We start from the raw sequence: 23126 nt of genomic DNA, 5'->3' as shown, positions 1-23126 counted from the left end.
CTAAACAATTGACGATTTGACAGTGTTCAGTCAGATGTGGAATGAGCATTTGTAACATTTGATCGACTACGGCAAGTTGAATTGGTGGTAAATATTGGCTAAAAGTGAATTTGCGAAAGGTCAAATCACGTTCTTAGGCCATACAATTGGACATGGTCAGATGGCCCGACAGAATGTGAAGACGTAAGCGATTGAAGAGTTTCCAACACCATCAGCTAGGAGAGGAGTTCTGAGATTTCTGGACAGGAGTGGTTTCTACTGGAAATTCATGCCAAGTTTCAGCAGCACCATTGCTCCACTGACTGAACTTCTGAAAATGCACAAGAAATTTCAGTGGACCTCAGAATGTCAGGAAGCATTCGATAATCTGGAGACCGTTAACCACCACACCGGTGCTGATGGCACATAATTGTGCCAAGTCATTTCAGGTGACAATTGATGAAAGTGATGTGAGTATTGGTGCCGTACTGTTACAGGAAGGTGATGAAAGAATCAAAAGACCCATGTTTTTTTTTCTCAGAAACGAAATACTGATCAAAATAAATATTTCACCATCGAGAAGGAGACATTAAGTTTGGTATTGGTGTTGCAACATTTTGACATTTACTTTGGTAACAATTCATCGGAGACAATTGTATATACAGCCCATGATCCATTAGTTTTTTGGGGGCAAGTTTAAAAATCAAAATGCAAGACTGTTCAGATGGAATTCATTGTTACAATCTTTAAATTGAGAATTCTACATGTGGCAGGAAGAGAAAATGTGATTCATCATAGAATTTACAGTGCAGAAGGAGGCCATTCGGCCCATCGGGTCTGCACCAGCTCTTGGGAAGAGCACCCTACCCAAGGTCAACACCTCCACCCTATCCCCATAACCCAGTAACCCCACCCAACACTAAGGGCAATTTTGGACACTAAGGGCAATTTATCATGGACAATCCACCTAACCTGCACATCTTTTGGACTGTGGGAGGAAACCGGAGCACCCGGAGGGGGCCCACGCACACACGGGGAGGATGTGCAGACTCCGCACAGACAGTGACCCAAGCAGGAAATCAAACCTGGGATCCTGGAGCTGTGAAGCAATTGTGCTATCCACAATGCTACCGTGCTGTCCTGATGCTTTATCACGACTGTGACGTGTGGGAAGACTGGAATGGACTATACTCATGTTTACGTTTGCATGTTTAAAATGTAAAATGATATATATCTTATAGAGTATAAATTGTGTTTAATCATGAGAAATGTTTAGAATTAAAAGTCTATGGAAAAATGAAGCCATCTGTATATATTGCTGGTTCATTTTTCTAAGGGGGGGTGATGTGATGAATCCAGGATTTTAGATATATTAGATTGTAAACATTTGGTAGTTTAAGGGTTAACAGCCTGAGGTTAGAGTGTGTTTGACTGCAGTAGCCATGTTTGTTTTTCAATCTCGTTTTGCAAGACTAGAAAGCTTTTAGAACATAGAACATACAGTGCAGAAGGAGGCCATTTGGCCCATCGAGTCTGCACCGACGCACTTAAGCCCTCACTTCCACCCTATCCCCATAACCCAATAACCTCTCCTAACCTTTTTGGACACTCTGGGCAATTTAGCATGGCCAATCCATCTAACCTGCACATCTTTGGACTGTGGGAGGAAACCGGAGCACCCGGAGGAAACCCACGCACACACGGGGAGAACGTGCAGACTCCGCGCAGACAGTGACCCAGCGGGGAATCGAACCTGGGACCCTGGAGCTGTGAAGCCACAGTGCTATCCACTTATGCTACCGTGCTTTTAGAGGTGAAATCGCCCAGAATAATGTGTTTCCTGCCTGGGCTAATGCAATGTTGTCTGACTCGAGTGAGTCCCTGTAGAGCCAATGTGTTTTCATCCTGGAGAGCAAATTGTTTTTCAGCTTGGGGGGGATGTTATCATTGCTGGGTGGGGCTAAGGTATTCAGACATTTTGAGAAAGCTTTTTAAGTTGAGTTCTTATCTGACTAACCCTTTAGCTTATAAGTGAGATCTTTCCACACAGTCTTACAAAATAAACTAAAATATTGCAATTTTCGTCCAGTATCCTTGCCACTGTTGGAGTCTGGTCTGGGATCGGAATATATGAGACAAAAATCCAACAAGAAAAGTGATGCATCTGTGGCATACAAGAAAAGTTAAGGATTCCGTTAGGTCAAAGGAAGAGGCTTATAAAGTGGTCAAAATAGTAGTAAGCTTGAGGACTAGGAACTTGTTTTAGAATTCAGCAAAGGAGGAGAAAATAGAATATGAGAGCAAACTGGCGTGAAACGTAAAAAACGATGGGAAAAGCTCCTATGTGAACGTGAAAAAAAAAGATTAGCAAAGACCAACGTGAGTCCATTCCAGACAGAGCCAGGTTTATAATGGGGAATAAGGAAATGGCAGAGAAACTAAACAATGTGGGCGGGATTCTCTGATCCTGAGGCTAAGTGTTGACGCCGTCACCAGGCCCCCAGGAGCAGCGATTCCGAGCCCTTCAGGAGGCCAGCACGGCACTGGAGCGTCCCACGCCGCTCCAGCTGCCGATACCGGCCTCAAATGTGCACCGCGGGTCTGCGACTGACGCAAATGCACGCATGTGCACTGCGACCGGCGCGATTGCATGCGCGGTGGCTTCCTTCTCCGCGCCGGCCCCGATGCAACATGGCGTAGGGCTACAGGGGCCGGCGCGGAGTAAAAGAGGCTCTCAGCCCGTGAGGCCGGCCCGCTGATCGGTAGGCCCCGATCGCGGGCCAGGCCACAACGGAGCACCCCCCCCCCCCGGGGTCGGACCCCCCCCAACCAGGCCACCCCCGAAAGGATGCACGCCGAGGTCCCGCCGGGTAAGACCACAAGTGGACGGCACCGGCGGGACTCGGATTTTTTTGTGGCTACTCGGCCCATCTCGGGCGGAGAATCGCCGTGTAGAGCGGCCCCCGACCAGCGCCAATGGCGCCGATTCTCCGCTCACCGGCATCGGGGTGGCGACGCGTGATTCGCGCCCGGACCGGCGATTCTACGGCCCGGCGTGGCCTGAGAGAATCCCGCCCTGTATGTCTGTCTTCTTGGAGCAAGGTACAGAAATTGTCCTCAAAACACTAGAGAACCAAGGACCCCAACATTATATATTAATGATTTGGACACGGGAACTAAATGTAGTATTTCCAAAGTTGGAAATGATACAAAGTTGGGTGGGAGGGTGAACTATACAGAGATACTTCAGCGGGATTTGAACAGGCTGAGTAAGTGGGCATATGCATGGCAAATGTAGTATCACGTGAATAAATTTGAGGTTATCCACTCTGGGAGCAAAAATAGTAATGAATGGGTGTAAATTGAGAGAGGTGGATATTCTGTGAGACCTTGGTGTCATCGTGCATCAGTCGCTGAAAGTAAGCATGCAGGTACAGCAGGCCAATGGAATGTTGGCCCTGATTCCAAGGGGGTTGGAGTATAAGAGTTGGGAAGTCTTGCTGCAGCTGTACAAGGTGCTGGTGACACGACATCTGGAGAACTGAGAGTAGTTTTGGTTCCCTTATTTCAAGAAAGATGTTATTTCATTGGAGGTGTTTTAAAGAATGTTCACTCGGATGATTCCCGGTGTGGAGGGATTGTCTTTGGGACAAAGGTTAAACAGGTTGGGACTCTACTCATTGGAATTTAGAAGATTGAGAGGTGATCTCATCGTGTCATGTGAGAGTGCCTTTAAGAAATGGATGTTTAAGCAATGTACCTTTAAGAAATGCAGTGATGTCAAGAGTGTGGGTGGAGCTGGGCTTTAGATCAGCCATTTTGCAGTTTTTTTAGTTTGAGTTTCAGTTTGAAAGAGCTTGGGGTGTGTCTGTGTTTGCAGTGAGCTGGACCTGCTGTGATCTCTGCAATGAGAGATTATCTCTGGATCATTTGGGTGATTTAAACTCATAATAGTAATGCCTTTAACCTGATGTGTTTCTGTTTAAAGGTGTTAAGTCTCTCTTGGATGTTGAAAGGAATAACTGAAGGATTATTTAGTGTAATATTTTCGGGGTTATCTTTGAAGCAAGGGGTGTTAAGAGATCCAATGTTTATTTAAAAGGGTTAAGTTGAGTTCATGGAATAAACATTGTTTTGTGTTTAAAAACCCACGTGTCCATAATTGTAATCCCACCCCTAGGGAACAAGCCGTGTGCTCGGAAAAGCAACAGATACATTAAAGAGAGAGGTTGGTTGAACTCCATGATTCATTTTGGGGTTCTGAAAACGCCTCGCCCATAACAATTGAAACATATAGGATCCGTAAGGGGCTTCACAGGGTAAATGATGAGAGGATGTTTCCCTTCGTGGGAGAGTCTCGGTTCAGAAGGCATCGTCTCACAATAAAGAATTTAACACAGATGAGGGGGAATTTCTTTGAGGGTTGTGTGTATTTGGAACTGGGGGAGCTGTGTGGCAGAGTCCTTGTCTATATTTAAGGCTGAGATTGATTCTTGATCAGTCAGGAATCAAGGGTTACATGGACAGGGCAGGAAAGTGGACGAGAGATATGTCTGATCAGCCATAATCCTATTGAAAGGTGGAGCAGGGTCGAACGTCCTACTCCTGATCCTACTTCTTATGATCTTATTATGGTCTTATTCCTGCTGTCCCCCCTGATAACCTTTTACCCCGTTGCTTATCAAGAATCTATCCAGCGCTGACTTCAAAATTTTCAAAGACTCTGCTTCCACTGCCCTTTGAGGAAGAGAGTTCCAAAAACTCAAAACCCTCTGAGAGAAAAAACTCTCCTCTGCCTTAAATGGACAAGTTATTACTTTTAAAGTGACTCCAATTTCTTGATTCTCTCACAAGAGGAAACATCCTTTCCACATCCACCCTGTCAAGGCCCCTCAGGATCTGATACGGTTCAATCAAGTCACCTAAACTCCAGACACAATGCCAGCCTGTCCAATCATTCCTCATAAGACCAGCCTCCAATTCCAGGTGTGAGTCCAGTAAACCTTCTCTGAACTGCTTCCAACACATTTACATCATTCCTTAAATGAGAGCAATACTATAATAATAATCTTTATTAGTGTCACAAATAGCCTTACATTAACACTGCAATGAAGTTACTGTGAAAAGCCCCTCGTCGCCACATTCCTGTGCCTGTTCGGGTCACAGAGGGAGAATTCAGAATGTCTAAATTACCTAATAGCACTGGATAAAAGCAAATTACTGCTGGAATCTGAAACCAAAGAGAAAATGCTGGAAAATCTCAGCAGGTCTGGCAGCACCTGTAGGGAGAGAAAAGAGCTAATGTTTCGAGTCCAGATGACCCATTGTCAAAGAAGAAAGTGGGAAATATTTATCCTGTGCAGTGAGAATGAAAGATGAGTCATAGCCACAGAAACCCAGGGAAACCGGGTGCTAATGGCCACAGAAACCAAGGGGAAAGAGTGCTAATGGCAGTCCCCAGAGAGGACAAAAGGTGTGAAAGGCCAAACAGCAGAGAAACTAACATCAGAGGGTGAACTGTGACAGATATAGATGTGGGGCGGAGGAGATTAGGGAAGCAAACGGGAGAAAGAGTAAGGAAAGGTGGATAAGATGGGGGCGGGGGGGGGGGGGGGGGGGTTAAATATATATAAAGAAAGACAAGAGAGAGAAATGGTAAAAGATAGTTAAAATGTAATGGGATGAAACCAAATGGGTCGAGGTGGGGTAGAGCTGCGATTTTGTTCCTCAAGATTGCGTTGAGCTTCACTGGAACATTACAGCAGGCCAAGGACGACATGTGGGCACGAGAGCGGGGTCTTTTGTTAAAATGGCGAGCAATGGGAAGGTCAGGGTCCTGAATGCGCACAGACCGAAGATGCTCAGCAAAGCGATCACCCAGTCTGCGTTTGGGCTCTCCGATAGAGAGACCCCATTGGGAGCAGCGAATGCAATAGGCCAAATTGAAAGAGATGCAAGTGAAACGCTGCTTAACCTGGAATGAGTGTTTTGGGCCTGGGATGTTAAGCATGGACGAGGTAAAGGGGCAGGTATTACACCATCTGCGGTTGCATGGGAAGGTGCCATGGGTGATGGGAGAGGAGTTGGGTATGGTGGAGGAGTGGACTAGATTATCTTGGAGGGTTTCTTTCTGCTGGACTGGTTGGCCTCACAACTTTGCTTCCAGTGGGCTGATGCTCTTTGAGCCTTGTTGCAAAATATATTGTTTCATATATTGATCATAAAGTCAAAGGATAGTCTGAATGTTAATTATATATATATATTTTTTTAAATTAAATTTAGAGTACCCAATTATTTTTTTTTCCAATTAAGGGGCAATTTACCGTGGCCAATCCACCTAACTTGCACACCTTTGGGTTGTGGGGGTAAAACCGATGCAGACACGGGGAGAATGTGCAAACTCCACACGGACAGTGACCCAGGGCCGGGATTCGAACCCGGGTCCTCAGCGCCATAGTCCCACTCCGCCACATGCCGCCCTGAATGAGAATTATATTTAGTTTGCATTTCTGTTTAGAATCTCCAAAGGCATGCCACATTGCCACGGAGATGGTCGGTAGACGGTGAGTATGCTTTTTTGTTCAATTTATCTCTGTTTTTCACAGAAGACAGTTAGAGATTTGGTCTTTGGTCAGTTACAATTTATTTGAGTTTCATGACAGGAAAAGGAAGTTGGAAGATTTACGCAGCATGAAGCTAGAGGAGGAAATCTCCTGGGGTTCCCACAGTGAGAGGCAGTTAGCCTTGTGGCAGAGAGCAGTCGGCTTGGAAAGAGCTGTCAGAGCCGTATGTTCAAAGCTGGAGAAGGCAGTGGAACATTCCCAGAGAAAATGAACTCTGGAATTCTAAGTGCCAGTCTGGGAATCTGGTGAGAAATCAAAGTAAACTCCAGAGGGTGTTTGTCCCGCAAGAAAGTGAACGAAACTTCAAGATTTCCGAAGGGAATTCTTGTGGAGGTGTTAGGAACAGGAGATCATTTTAAGTAAGTTATATGTGTGTTTATTAGGAATAAGATACAGCTTTAAGTTTAATTTATTTAGGCACGGTGGCACAGTGGTTAGCATTGCTGCCTCAAAGCACCGAGTAATTACATCAGCTGGATTCTAACAATGTGGGAGTTCGTTGCAGGATCAGAAATCCTGGAATTTCAGTGGGACCAGTGAATCCTCGACAGATCGAGTATGTGGAAGTTGAGTCTCTGGGCAAAAGAACAGGATTTACTGAAAAGTGATGTACAAGTTGGAATTTCAAAATGGCTTTGACCATCGCTGAGAATGTTCTGGGATTGGCAGATAGTCTCTCAGTCTCTGATGGCAGAATCTCTCTGATTAAAGGGACAGGGTCTCTGTTCTGTTCCAGGGACAGGGTCTCTCTCTGATTAAAGGGACAGGGTCTCTGTTCTGTTCCAGGGACAGGGTCTCTCTGATTAAAGGGACAGGATCTCTGTTCTGTTCCAGGGACAGGGTCTCTCTGATTAAAGGGACAGGATCTCTGTTCTGTTCCAGGGACAGGGTCTCTCTCTGATTAAAGGGACAGGGTCTCTGTTCTGTCCCAGGGACAGGGTCTCTCTCTGATTCTATTTTTACTCATTTACTTGATGTGGTCGTTGCTGGCTGGACCTGCATTTCTTGCCCATCCCTAACTGCCCTCCATTTCAGAGGGCATTTGACAGTCAACCACATTGCTGTGGGTTTTATTTTATTCTGATTTCCCCCTTTATAAATGGTGGTGTATTTCCCCACCCCTTAAATTTGGAGTGTTTCAATTCTCTGAAAAACCTGCACAGCAAACTCGAGGTGAGATGAAATAAAGAGGTTGGTTTATTTTTACACACACGGGGGTGGGAGGGGTTTAACAACGTCTGCCCCCTTTTTGCACTAACACAATAAACGGGGGACAAGGGAAAAGGAAGAGGGCTCCGGGAATGACCACAATAAAATACAAGTTACGGTTTTCCGTGTGTCCAGATTCCAGAATCCGAAGTCTAATGGAATGTTTCTTCAGAGGGAGGTTTACTGTTGCGGGAGATCCGTCTTTCCAGCAGTGAGACTTCCACGATGGGGGAAGACACGGAGAGTGAGTCAGTCTGGGAGGAACACGGTCCAATGTTTCAGCACTTTGCGGGTTTTTTCATATATATTTTTATTGAAGTTTTTCCATTTTAACAAATAACCAACAAAAGCTCAGGATTGGTGCAGCACAGCAGAAATGTCTCAGCAATACAGAAATACAGGAGAGGACAGGAGGACGACAACACAGATGGATCAGTATAACCGTTAAGCTTGGTGCCTCCGTATGTACCAATGGAGATTTTGGAGAACAAGGGAGAGGAGGAAAAGGCCATGAAAATGTGGTGAAACGGCGCACACATTCCTGTTATATTACTCGTTGCCAATATGTTGTTACCCTTTATGTTGTTACCATACTTCCAGAATGGTCTGATGGTTAGATTCTAAAGAAACTACCAATCTTCAACTTAAAGCAAAATAGGTTTAATGAATAACGAATTGATTAATGTTGAGTTTGTTCACTCTTACAGAACTATAACTAGTGATTAAGTAATTCAGAATAAAGTATGAACTTTTTTTAACGAAAACTATGCTATTATCTATCTCTCTAACACACTGCTGTCTAGTCACTCCTGGTTCGAAGAGACCCAAGATCCTTTGAGTTCACTTATTTATACATGAATCTAGTGCTGTCATCTAGTGGTTGTCTTACACTATGATGTAGTTGTTAACCCTTTATATATCTCTATATATACATATCACTACAATTCCTACATAGCGAATGCTCGCACCGCCCATCAGAGTCCAGGATAAGATCACGGTGCCAGGTTCGTGCGGGTGTCAGAACACATCTCCCCCCAGCTCCAGTCACACCAGAGGCATCAATAACACATCCTTACGTCCCCTTCTCGGGTACAAGACCAGTCTATACCTTTGCAGGAACCAGTCAATGATTTTTTAATCCCAAAATAACAGAGACATAAAATTTCAGAAAATATCAGCGAGGTCACTCAACCTGAAAGAATTTATTACATAAAACCACCAGACGCAATAGATCCCCCAACTCCAGCACAGCACAGAACGATCATCGCTCCACACAACTACACAGAGAAGAGCAGCAAATATTCACACAATTGGTTCAGATTCTAATCGCTGCAGTCAGTGACTCCCAAGAGACCAACAATGACAGGATTAAAAAGTGCGACCGAAAGCAGAGGGTCGCAGGATAGTAGGGAACACAGTCCCCTGTCGCACGCCCCTCACCACAAGACAGAAAGGGAACAATCTGCTCATTCGAAACCTCACTCAGCCTCTCCGGACACCCCGGCTCAGAGGGAAGCTCCTGAGAAAAAGGGAGCAACAGGAAAGCGACCACAATACAAGACCTGGCCCAGCCCTGTACACCCTCATACACAGGGGTCAGGAACGCAAGCATAGCCACACCATGCCAGTGCAGCACAGTAGCATTGTGGATAGCACAATTGCTTCACAGCTTCAGGGTTCCAAGTTCGATTCCGGCTTGGGTCACTTTCTGTGCGGAGTCTGCACATCCTCCCCGCGTGTGCGTGGGTTTCCTCCGGGTGCTCCGGTTTCCTCCCACAGTCCAAAGATGTGCAGGTTACGTGGATTGGCCATGCTAAATTGCCCTTAGTGTCCAAAATTGCCCTTAGTGTTGGGTGGGGTTACTGGGTTATGGGGATAGGGTGGAGGTGTTGACCTTGGGTAGGGTGCTCTTTCCAAGAGCCGGTGCAGACTCGATGGGCCAAATGGCCTCCTTCTGCACTGTAAATTCTATGTTACAAGATATGTAAGACCATAAGAAATAGGAGTAGAATTAGGCCACTCGGCCCATCGAGTCTACTCCGCCATTCAATCATGGCTGATATTTCCTCATCCCCATTCTCCTGCCTTCACCCCATAACCCCTGATCCCCTTATTAATCAAGAACCTATCTATCTCTGTCTTAAAGACACTCAGTGATTTGGCCTCCACAGTCTTCTGCGGCAAAGAGTTCCCCAGATTCACCACCCTCTGGCTGAAGAAATTCCTCCTCATCTCTGTTTTAAAGGACCGTCCCTTTAGTCTAAGATGGTGTCCTCTGCTTCTAGTTTTTCCTACAAGTGGAAACATCCTCTCCACGTCCACTCGATCCAGGCCTTGCAGTATTCTGTAAGTTTCAATAAGATCCCCCCTCATCCTCCTAAACTCCCAACGAGTGCAGACCCAGAGTCTTCAACCGTTCCTCATAGGACAAGCGCTTCGTTCCAGGGATCCTCTCTCACCACATCCGAGGGTAGTGCACCGTCCCCGTAGACACATGAGGATTGACGCCGTCCTCCACCAAGGAGACCCCAGCCACAAGAAGAGGAAGATTCATCGGGACACCCAACAACTGGGCGTCTCGAGAGGTGTACGACCCCCCCCCCCCCCCCCCACCACCCCGGACACGGCGAAGGAAATCCCCGAGACACAATATACCAAATCGGGGCCTACATCAGCACGCTACACCCTCCGTCCCACCCCAAGAAAGGAAAAGAAACCCCCAAAAGAGAGGAACATCAGGATTAGCCAAAGGATACCAGACAGGGACCAGCACCGTGCACCATCACAAAAAGGATACTCGGAGCAGGGCAGCATAGCCCCACCGAAGACTAAACACTGCCTCCCCAGGGGATCCCCGGCTTCAAAGGAGGGCATTCAGGAAGTCACTACATAAGACCAGTTGGAGGAGGACGTCTATCCCCCCACGCAGCCTCACACGAAGAAGGGCTCCAACAACCTTAATCCTCAACACTCAAACTCTCACTCAAACACTCCAACCCACAGGCTACTCCCTCCCCAGTGAAACCCTATCCCAACAGGGGACAACTTGGGGAAGGGAGACTCACTCCACCATCAAACAGACCCTCCGCCCGACCCAGGTAAACACAGTTACATCTGCCCTCCCCGATCAAGTGACCACTGCCCAGGCAGCCAAGGGAATATTGAAGACGACAAGTTGAACAAGGATTAACCGACCACACTCAGGCGTGCGCCATTATACATTTCCCCCGACTCCAGCAACTCCAGAGGTGCCAACCACAGGGAAGAATCACCAGGAAACCAGTCCTCTCCAGGGCAGCACGGGTAGCACAAGTGGATAGCACTGTGGCTTCACAACGCCAGGGTCCCAAGTTCGATTCCCCGCTGGGTCACTGTCTGTGCGGAGTCTGCACGTTCTCCCCGTGTCTGCATGGGTTTCCTCCGGGTGCTCCGGTTTCCTCCCACAGCCCAAAGATGTGCAGGTTAGGTGGATTGGCCATGATAAATTGCCCTTAGTGTTCAAAAAGGTTAGGAGGGGTTATTGGGTTACGGGGATAGGGTGGAAGTGAGGGCTTAAGTAGGTTGGTTCAGACGCGATGGGCCGAATGGTCTCCTTCTGCACTGCATGTTCTATGTTCTAGGATATATGATCTGTCCGGACTTTCTTGGAAATAAGCACGAATTCCATAAACCCAAAATAGCAACAATTTTTTAAAAAAACAACACAGATAGTTCGAACTGGGGGCTTTTCTCATCCATAGTGAGGACTTAACTGGACCATCCACCACCACACCGACCATCCACCCACCACCCTGCCGTGGGGCTACTCATCTTCTCTAAAATACGAGGTGAGGGGTATTGAAAATGTCCTCCCCCTTTGTAAATACAAACATTGATTAGTAAGTTTGCAGACGACACAAAGGTTGGTGGAATTGCAGATAGCGATGAGGACTGTCTGAGGATACAGCAGGATTTAGATTGTCTGGAGACTTGGGCGGAGAGATGGCAGATGGAGTTTAACCTGGACAAATGTGAGGTAATGCATTTTGGAAGGGCTAATGCAGGTAGGGAATAGACAGTGAATGGTAGAACCCTCAAGAGTATTGAAAGTCAAAGAGATCTAGGAGTACAGGTCCACAGATCACTGAAAGGGGCTACACAGGTGGAGAAGGTAGTCAAGAAGGCATACGGCATGCTTGCCTTCATTGGCCGGGGCATTGAGTATAAGAATTGGCAAGTCATGTTGCAGCTGTATAGAACCTTAGTTAGGCCACACTTGGAGTATAGTGTTCAATTCTGGTCGCCACACTACCAGAAGGATGTGGAGGCTTTAGAGAGGGTGCAGAAGAGATTTACCAGAATGTTGCCTGGTATGGAGGGCATAAGCTATGAGGAGCGATTGAATAAACTCGGTTTGTTCTCACTGGAACGAAGGAGGTTGAGGGGCGACCTGATAGAGGTATACAAAATTATGAGGGGCATAGACAGAGTGGATAGTCAGAGGCTTTTCCCCAGGGTAGAGGGGTCAATTACTAGGGGGCATAGGTTTAAGGTGAGAGGGGCAAGGTTTAGAGTAGATGTACGAGGCAAGTTTTTTACGCAGAGGGTAGTGGGTGCCTGGAACTCACTACCGGAGGAGGTGGTGGAGGCAGGGACGATAGGGACATTTAAGGGGCATCTTGACAAATATGTGAATAGGATGGGAATAGAAGGATACGGACCCAGGAAGTGTAGAAGATTGTAGTTTAGTCGGGCAGTATGGTCGGCACGGGCTTGGAGGGCCGAAGGGCCTGTTCCTGTGCTGTACATTTCTTTGTTCTTTGTTCTTTGTTATTCCAGCACATCAGAGAAAAAAAGACAAGACTCTGCACAAACTTCATGTCACCCTGCCGACTCAGTATGATTTTTACCAGAACAGGATAACAGGCGACCACCTCCTCAGAGCTAATATATCTCACACCCTTGTGAGGAGAATAGACAACATCATAAATCAGCTGTATAGTCACAAGGGAATAATATCAGGAGTATTTATGAGCTGCAGGATAATAACACCATCCATTGAATCTGGAAAGGCCAAAGTCAGGACAGGATCGTCCAAAGCTCCATCGAACGAAGCGCCTTTGCCTCCGCAACACTGCCGCCCCGACGCCCAGGCAGCAAGAAACCTCGGCCCCGGCGAGAGGCAATAACCCGATGTGTCCAACCACCTCCAACTCCTCTCGACGAGCATCAATGACCAGACAACGCAGGCCAGTGGTCGAGGTCTTGGACTGACCCCAGGCCTCAAAGACCGGACACGATGTGCTGTCAAACTCAAAAAGATCAGACTTCAAGTCAAGATTGTGAAAGCACGGCAGCTAATTCTCAAATTCAGCCGGGAACTCAAACCCCGCTCCCCTCAAGGGACCAGGCGCGCAAACACTCCCCGTCCAGCCCTGACTCCCTGAGTCGGTCAGGATAAACGACACATCGTGCAATAGGATTTCCAAGGACTGAAGATGGGCCCTCACCAGGGAGATTGTCCCATCGAGCAACAGGATTCTCTTCTCCACTTCCACTATTCTCTCAAGGATATTTCACAGTTCATCAAAGTGAACACCAACAACCGGGACCACGGAGCTGAGACCATCGTCCAGAATATCATTCACAATGGCAGCCATCATCACGATAGTACAAGGGACATAGTACAAGACATATGCACCAAAAGCAAGTCATAATGAGATGTGCATCAGGGTAATAAAAGGGCAAAAACACAGCCGCTCCTGCCACGGGCTTGATGGTAAGATGTGGACAGCACAGTCTGCTTGCCTGGAGCTACTGTTTCCTTCAGAGATTCAGCAGCGTCTGCCTGAGTTCAGTTCCACAGGACAATGTTACAAGTGCGAGCAGCTTGGGCGAGGTCATGTGACACGTCTCCCATCATTCCTCCGAGATGTTGGAGAAAGGATGTATTTTTCCAGGGCTGGAAACCTGAGGTGGTCAGTTGGAATCCGGGTTCCTTTTACTCTTGGAGACACTGGCTGCAGGTTGACTAATGGTTGAAACCATCGGCCTTTTCCTCTAGAAGGAGAAATATTTGTCTGTTATTGTCCCTTGTTGAAACCTTAATATTGGAACAGTTAATGCTGAGGCCATTGGCACCATTATTGGAGACTAGGACTTACAACCAGATGCCTTTGTTGATAACTGGCTGGGCAGACAGCCCGTCTGCTGTGACATTGTGTTGGCTCGGCTGGAACGTTCTCCCCTTGTCTGCATGGATTTCCTCTGGGTGCTCCGGTTTCCAAAAAAAATCCAAAGATGTGCAGGTTAGGTGAAATGGCCAAGCTAAATTGCCCCTTAATGTGCAAAGGTTAGATGGGGTTACGGAGATAGGGCAGGGGTGTCGTCTAGGTACTGTGCTCTTTTGGAGGGTCGGTGCAGACTGGGATGGGCCAAATGTCTTCCTTCTGCACTGCAAGAATTTTATGAATGGAACACAGTAACCTGGGTGCCTGTGTGTCTCGGTGCTTTTCCAGTCACATTGATGTCTAAAAAATTTTTAATAAGCCAAATATTTCTTGTTCCGGATTCAAAGGCCGATGGTGTTCAGGTCACGAGGAATTGAGTGACTGTTGGCTCTGAACGTGATGTTTGCCTTGAGATTTCTGTCTGCAATTCCTCCTCTTCTAATATCCTGTAAAGCAATTTGCTAAAGTCATCACTGTCAGTGCAGGATAGAAATTCTGAACAGACGTTTGGTTTGAGATTGTGTCTGTAAACCCTTCCCATCCAGTATCCCGTGAAAGGAGTTTCAAAGTCATCGCAGCCAGTACAGGATAGAAATTCAGTTCTCGTGTTTATGCAACATTCTTTTCACTCTCATTTAGTGAAAAGCTGTAAATCTCCATCCCACACACTCTCCCTCCATTCTCACTCTGCTGTATCTAATATTCACCCTCCCAATTCTCCTGAAGGTGCTGATTCAGGCTGATTGACAGATCCCTGCTCACTGCTCCTTTCTCAGCACTCCAAAAGCTAGTGATATCGAAACAAACCTGTTGGACTTTAACCTGGTGTTGTAAGACTTCTTACTGTGCTCACCCCAGTCCAACGCCGGCATCTCCACATCCTGCCCTGGAGACAAATATATGTCGATATTATGGTCTAAAAATGTGTGTAATACACAGACTGGGACTTCCGGTGACGGCGGGCGGGAGGCGGCCGCACAATGGAGGGCTCCCGTTCGGGAACGGCATTTTCGGGGCTTTAAGCCCGGTCCCAGGGTCCACGGAGGCGGCAAAAGCAGGAAGAAACAGTGAAGGCACAGTGAACAAAAATGTCGAGGGTAAGCAAAAAATCATCCGGAAAGAAAACAGCTGAAGGTCCGTCGGGGAGTGGAAAGGTCACCGCGGGGTCACTAAGGAAAATGGAGGCTGGAGCACCAGGGGAGGCCGCATTGCTTACGGCTTTAGAAATAACTAAGGTGATGGCTGCGGAATTCGAAAGGCAGTTTACAAGATACATGGAGACGGTGAGGAAGGAGATGAGGGAGGTTTTGAGTGCGCTGGTGGAGGAGGCGATTTCCCCGGTGAGGACGGCGGTGGCGAGCGCAGTGGCGGAGGTGCGAGAGCAAGGGGAGGCGCTGAAGGAAGTGGAGGAGACATTATTGCAGCACGGTGATCAACTTGCCTCAATGGGGAAGGAGATGTGGAAGGTGATGGACATTAACAAGGATCTGTGAGAAAAAATGGAAGACCTGGAAAACAGAACCAGGTGACAGAATTTGAGGATTGTGGGGCTGCCCAAAGGAGTTGAAGGCCCGAGGCCGACTGAGTATATTGCCGCGATGCTGACGAAACTATTGGGGGAGGGGGAGGATCCCTCCCGATATGAACTGGATCGGGCTCATCGGTCGTGGAGGCCTGTACCAAAGGCAAGTGAGCCGCCAAGGGCAGTGACTCTGTGCTTCCGTAGGTACAGGGTGAAGGAGAAGGTCCTGAGCTGGGCCAAGCAGAAGCGGGTGGTGCAGTGGGCTGGAGCTGGTATACGTGTATACCAGGACTTTACGGTGGAGCTGGCGAGGAGGCGGGCTGCCTTCAACCGGGTGAAGAGGGCACTGTACATTAGCAAGGTGCAGTGCGGCATTGTATATCCAGCGAAGCTGAGGGTGACTTACAAGCTCAGGGACTTTTATTTTGGAACGGCGGAAGCAGCGGAGGAGTTTGCGAAGGCAGAAGGACTGTGGCAGAACTGAGAAATTGAGAAATGGCCATGTGCCGATGTGACCTCATGACTGACTGTATTTTCTTATTTTTTTGTTTCACTGCGTGCGGGTGTATGGGCTAAAGGAGCCAATGTTGTATATATTTGGACAAGGGAAGTGATGGGACTTTCACTCAAAATGAGGGCTCTTTGGGGTGTAGGTGGATATGCAGCGTGTGTGTGCAAAAAGGGGATCTCTGGGCTTTCCTAGGGCCGGGCAAGGGGGAAAGGGACCCGGGCGGGGGCCTCCATGCTGGCCGGTTTGTGCCGGCCAGTGAATGGGAGTGAGGTGGGGGGAGGGGCTGCGGCCATCGGAGTCTGGCAGAACAGGGTCCGAGTTGTCTAGCCGGGGTGGAAAGTTGGGGGGAAGGAACCGAGGTTGGGGGGAGGATTTTTACAAGAGGCAGTGGATGGGAGGAGTTGGAGACTGGGGGGAGGCTGGGGGGGCGGGGGGGGGGGGGTGTACAACTCTTGGGTATCATGTACGGTACTCTTTCAGAGGTTGGATGGCGTTGAGTGTAGGGGGGGAGTGGACTCTATAGGTCAATGGTGACCATGGGCGGTCCCAGACTCCTTTTTCTTTTTCTCCTTTGTTTTTTATTGCCACCGTGGGAGGGTTTGTTTTATTGGATGCATATATTGACAGGTGGGCCGTTGTTTGGGGTGGTGGGCGGATGGGATCGTTGGTATTGTTAAGGGGATTGATTTTGTATTCGTTACCGTTTACTGTTTGTGGGTGGGGTGGAAACTTTGAAGGAAAATGTGAAAATGGAGAATAAAAACATTTTTTTAAAATTCTCTAAAAGCTTTGATATATTGTGCACTGATATACAACTCAATTGTCACACACCATTTATGTTTAATTAGTCAGTATTAATATTGCATTGCAAGTGTGAGAATTCTCACACAAGTTACTGTTAATTGCAATTATTTGCCTTTTAAGGTGATTTGCACTCTTTGATAAAAATAATAAAAATTAATTTTTTACAATTCACAAAAAAAATACAGACTGGATTCACTTCCTTTCCCTTCAGTTGCTGCAAGTCACCAATTGAAGGTCAGAATGAGATAAGAAGTGGAAAGGGGAGATGTTGATTTGCTCCCAGATGTTGCCCAGAGGAGGAAGTTTCAGTCTGAAACTCATTGTACAACCTCCACATTGTGACGTCACAATAGAGCCCTGCCTGAATCAGCCAAAAGTATTCAGCCTGCTCCGCGGCGACGTCTCCGGGTTCCAGTGCGCAGGCCCGGCCGCATGGACAGGGCGGCCCCGCCCCCACCCATTGTTCCCCCTCCCCCTCTTTCAGACAAGGGTTCCAGGCAACCGGCTGACGGTTGCGGCCAGAGCGGGAAGCCGACTCAGAGACTGCGCATGTGCGGCGGAGTGCCCACCCCCTGACCTGGCTGCTGAGGCCTCGACCAATGGGAAGACAAGGATGACCGGAAGGAGTCTGGTCCTCTAGCCAATCAGACCGCGGGCTGATGAGGCTTCAGGGTCACACAGACTGAAACCTCTTCCTGTCTGCAACCTCTGTGAGTAAAACACTTTCTTTTCTCATTCTGGCCTTCAATTGGTCACTTGCAGCAACTGAAGGGAAAGGAAGTGAATCCAGGGAGGGTGCAGACTCTGCAAAGCTTGGCCCAGGTCTCTCTCTCTCTCTCTTAAAGACATTGACATCCTTTGCTCCCTCAGCTTGACACATTTATTTGTCTGGCTAAAAGGATGGTCTCTTTCCCAATGTTCACAATTAAAGGGCTGCTTTCCCCAGGAGATAGCTGACATTTAAGGGGACAGTCAATTAATATCAGACAGAGAAATGTTCAGTGTTTTTATATGGTGCAGATTAGATATATTATTGATTGGTTCTGTAATAAAATACATTTATTATTATTTCCAGTTGTGTAATATTGTGCTGTAGCTACGTTATATATTTCCAGTCATCTCTTCCCACAGTGGGTTGTTAGTCTCTGGATTTCTCTTCCACAGGGACCAGTGGAGTCTGGGAGTCACTGAATATATTCACCGCTGAGTTGGACAGACTTATGATTGACGAGGGAGTCGAGGGTTATGGGGAACCGGCATGAAAATGGAGAGAAAGCTGAGATGAGGAGGGATTTCCTCACTCGAGGATGTGGTGAAGCTTTGGAATTCTCTCCCCCAGAGGACCGTGGAACCTCAGTCATCAAGTATTTTCAAGACAGAGATTGATAGGTTTCTAGATATTGAAGATATCAAGGGCATAGTTTAGGAAAATGGTGCTGAGGCAGATTGGTCAATGATTTCATTGAATGGTTGAGCAGGCTCAATGGGCTGCAGCTCCTACTTGTTATGGTCTCTGTGTCCAGGACAGGAAGCAGTGAGCATGGATCTGTCAATCAGCCTGAATCAGCACCTTCAGGAGAATTGGGAGGGTGAATATTCGATACAGCAGAGTGAGAATGGAGGGAGAGTTTGTGGGTTGGAGATTTACAGATTTTGTGGAATAAGACAGCAAAGAATGTACCATATAAACTAAAGGACGCTGTACTGATAACGGTGTATGTTGTGATTTATTTTTACAGAATGTTACAAATCGAGGAATTACAGACAGAAATCTCAAACGTCACGTCGATGTCTGATAGTCACTCGATTCATCAGCACCTAAATTTCATCGACCTTTGAACCTAGAAGGAGAAATGTTTGCCCAATCCGTCGGTTTGAAAATATTTAAAATCTCAGTGTGACTGGAAAAGCACCAAGACCCACCCCCCAACGCGAGTGCACTGACTGTGGAAAGAGCTTTAACCAGTTACACAGCCTGAAAAAACATTATACCATTCACAGTGGGGAGAGACCGTACCTGTGTTGTGTGTGTGGACAGATTTCAACTGATTTTCCAAACGTGGAGAGACACAAGGAGACACAAAACATGAAGAAACCGTGGAAATGTGGAGACTGTGGGAAAGGATACAGATCCCCATCAGAACTGGAAATTCATCGGCGCAGTCACACTCGGGAGAAGCCCTTCACCTGCCCTCAGTGTGGGAAGGGATTCAGCCGTTCCTCCACCCTGGAAACACACCAGCGAGTTCACACTGGGGAGAGGCCATTCATATGCTCGCAGTGTGGGAAGAGATTCAGTCATTCATCCACACTGCAGACACACCAGCGATTTCACACCGGGGAGAGGCCATTCACCTGCCCCCAATGTGGGAAGAGATTCAGTCATTCATCCACCCTGCAGGTACACCAACGAGTTCACACTGGGGAGAAGCCATTCACTTGCTCTGAGTGTGGTAAAGGATTCAGTGCTTCATCCAACCTGCGTACACACAAGCGAGTTCATACTGGGGAGAGGCCATTCACCTGCTCTCAATGTGGGAAGGGATTCACTCAGGTATCCCACCTGTTGAAACACGAGCGAATTCACTCCGGGGAGAAGCCATTCACCTGCCCTCCATGTGGAAAGGTATTCAGTGATTTATCCACCCTGCAGATACACCAGCGAGTTCACACTGGGGAGAGACCTTTCTCCTGCTCTGAGTGTGGGAAGGGATTCAGTCATTTATGCACCCTGCAGATACACCAGCGAGTTCACACTGGGGAGAAGCCATTCACTTGCTCTGAGTGTGGGAAGGGATTCAGTGCTTCATCCAACCTGCGGACACACCAGCGAATTCATACTGGGGAGAGGCCATTCACCTGCTCTCAGTGTGGGAAGGGATTCAGTCATTCATCCAACTTGCAGATACACCAGCGATTTCACACTGGGGAGAGACCATTCAACTGCTCCCGGTGTGGGAAGGGATTCAGTCATTCATCCACCCTGCAGATACACCAGCGAGTTCACACTGGGGAAAAGCCATTCACTTGCTCTGCGTGTGGTAAAGGATTCAGTGCTTCATCCAACTTGCGGACACACCAGCGAGTTCATACTGGGGAGAGGCCATTCACCTGCTCTCAGTGTGAGAAGGGATTCACTCAGGTATCCCACCTGTTGAAGCACAAGCAAATTCACTCTGGGAAGAAGCCGTTCATCTGCTCTCTGTGTGGAAAGGTATTCAGTGATTTATTCACCCTGAAGGGACACCAGCGAGTTCACACTGGAGAAAGGCCATTCATCTGCTCCCAATGTGGGAAGGGATTCAGTGTTTCCTCGCACCTGCTGAGACACCAACACGTTCACAAGTGATTACAGGGGCTGGATTCTGATGTTATTGGTTCTGCTCTCAATTACATCCAGGACTGCATTTTGATCACTCTGAAAGTTGGCGACAAGCGTTGGTTAGAGAGTTTCTTGATGATGAACTGTCTTGTTGGGAATACCCAGTTTCAGATTTTATAAGGATCACAGAATGAAACAGTGTTTGGAAGTTAAAATATATTTAGTTCCCATTTCTGTTTAGATCCCCCCACATTATGCCACATTGCCATGAAGGTGGGCTATGGTGGTTACATGGTTCCTTTGTTTAATTTATCAGCGTGTTTCTCACAGAAGGAAAATGTCAAGGTCTGAGGGGCAAGATGTATGTGGTAGAGTCGGAAATAAAAAGTATTATGATAGACTGGCAATCGCTAGTACTTCAGGAATTATTACATATGTACATAAATTATAGATTCCTTTCAGAAACAAAAATCCAACCGGAAAAGTGATGTAACCATGGCGAACAGGAAAAGTTAAGGATTCCATTAGATCAAAGGAAGAGGCTCATAAAGTAGCCAAAATAGTAGTCAACCTGAAGATTGGGAACTTGTTTTAGAATTCAGCAAAGGAGGACAAAGAAACTGATAAAGAGAAAGTAGAATGTGAGAAACATAAAAACTGACTGGAAAAGCTCCTTTAGGAATGTGAAAAGCAAAAGATTAGTAAGGACCAATGTGGGTCCATTCCAGGCAGAGACAGGAGAGTTTTTAATGGGGAATAAGGAAATGGCAGAGAAACTAAACAATGTGTTTGTCTTCATGGAGGAAGATACAGAAATTATCCCCTAAACCACGAGGGAACTCACATTTACCAACCGGCGGACCTTTGGGACCCAACATGTCGGCCGACCTTAGCGACCCATGCTGGACAACCTTTGCGACACACCATTTTCGCTTACTTTTAATGCGCCAGGTGAGCCGACCTGGTCCTCAAGATATCACTTGCTTCGCCATTCAAGGTTACATTTCTGCTAAGATCTTCAGCTGACGATTTAAGTTCTCGCTGCACCCTTTGGGAAAAAAAGTCAAGACGTTTGTCCTCCAACTTGCCATGCTTAGTGTTGAAATGCCTTTGGAGATTTGCTGGTTTTAAACTTTCATTTGCCTGTACTTCCCTGTATATAACACACATGGGCTTTGCATCCTGATTTGCATCGGCACAATTAAAGCCATAATTCAAGAAATCATCTTTATACTGCTTTGGTCCCGATTTCAGTTTCTTGTTAATGAATTGTTCATCAGAAGCCCTGGGGCTCTGTATCCATCTCACACCAGCACTGCTTTGTCCTACCGTGGATTCTCCTGTGCAGCTCTCTCCAGCTGATTCAGTTCTCAGATCCTGACCTGTTTGTGTCTCTGGCCCTCTCTTCCTTATTACAAAATAAGCCATCTTCAGTTCTTCGCAGAGTCCTCTTGCCTTGCTTGTCAGCAGCTCCAAAATGGAGGAATCTCTCCCCCATGATTTTGCGTCCAAAGCACGGACCTAAAGGGCATCAGTGTATGTGCTGGCTACGTGACCTCTCTGCCGCTGCCTCTGGCAGAAAGACTCCATCGTTCATATTTAATCTTTTAATTAAATTTTGAAACTTTATTTCCAATACCTGATTTTTCCAAGTTTATGACTTTTTAACTATTGAAAATTAAAATGAAAAAAAATGAAATGAAAATCGCTTATTGTACCAGCCAGGCGCCGGAATGTGGCGACTAGGGGCTTTTCACAGTAACTTCATTTGAAGCCTACTCGTGACAATAAGCGATTTTCATTTCATTTCAAGTAGGATTCACATGAAGTTACTGTGAAAAGCCCCTAGTCGCCACACTCCGGTGCCTGTTAGGGGAGGCTGGTACTGGAATTGAACCCACGCTGCTGGCCTGCCTTGGTCTGCTTTAAAAGCCAGCTATTTAGCCCTGTGTTAAATCAGCCTCTGGTTTCATAAAACAATTTCATTTGAACATGCGCTTCCTTACATTTACACACAGACTTTGTTTTAAATATATTCCCATTTCTTTAGAAATTTAAACAAGTATAGAAAAAAGTACAATCTAGATTTTACTTTATAAACTATGACTTTAGACTGTCATGGGAGTGTCCCTTTAAGAAATGTTTTGTATTATCAAATGGCTTCAGTGATGTCATTGTGTGGGTGGAGCTGGGTAGTGGCTCTGGGTTTTAGTTTCGTTTTTGAGCTGGGAGCTGGCTGTGGCTCTGAGTTTTACTTTCGTTTCCACATTTTGGAAGCTGGATTCAGACAGAGCAGTCTTGTGTGTCTCTCTGCATGTTAAAAGGTGTCTCTAGATCACTTGATAATTTAACAGTGATAACTGTTTTCTGGAGGGAATTCAAACCTACTGTTTTGGTAAAAGGGTTTTCTGTATTATGGATGTTACTTAATTGAAACAGTTAAGGGAAGTTATTAAGAGTTATATACAGAGTACTGTAGCTGTGCGGGGTATTTATGTTGGTAGTTGATAAAATGTTTAATGTGTGTGTTTATAAAAATGTTAACTGAATTTGGAGAATAAACTTTTGTTTTGATTAAAAATGCTTAAGGCCTCTGTTGAATATCCCCTGAAAGGCAGCCCTTGGGCTCATCGGAACCAAAATCAATAAACAATTGTCAGTCAGGTGAACTCCATGATCTACTTTGGAATTTTCTGAACCCTGGCCCATAACAAGATGAGATGAAGTAATTTATCAAACGCACACAATGTCACAATATTTCTCACTGTTTCCACTGCATTGCATTATCCATACATCCAAGTCATCTCCTTCTCCATTCTCACCAACAGCACTTACTTCCTGGTTTCCAGAGAGTGGCGACACAAAGTGATGCCTGAATGTTTCTTCCAGTGTTGACATGTGTCAGCCATACTGACTGGCCTTGTCTGGTCGGTATTCCTCGCCGACA

At 46.8% G+C, this 23126-nt stretch overlaps 1 protein-coding gene across 1 annotated transcript in view; it reads left to right on the top strand.

Annotated features, from left to right (window-relative positions):
• The window catches only part of LOC140418073 (uncharacterized), a 76737-nt gene extending 53974 nt beyond the window's left edge, over window positions 1-22763 (top strand). The window contains 3 exon segments of the mRNA XM_072501498.1: window positions 6585-6706; window positions 12630-12687; window positions 18754-22763. Coding sequence (XP_072357599.1) covers window positions 6585-6706; window positions 12630-12687; window positions 18754-20206 — 1633 coding nt within the window. The 3' untranslated portion in view covers window positions 20207-22763.
• The last annotated feature ends 363 nt before the right edge of the window (window positions 22764-23126 follow it).

The sequence above is a fragment of the Scyliorhinus torazame genome, chromosome 5, assembly GCF_047496885.1.
Source record: "Scyliorhinus torazame isolate Kashiwa2021f chromosome 5, sScyTor2.1, whole genome shotgun sequence".
In the NCBI taxonomy this organism is placed as follows: domain Eukaryota; kingdom Metazoa; phylum Chordata; class Chondrichthyes; order Carcharhiniformes; family Scyliorhinidae; genus Scyliorhinus; species Scyliorhinus torazame.
The sequence above is the reverse complement of the archived record's forward strand: the minus strand, read 5'-3'. Positions and strand labels throughout refer to the sequence as shown.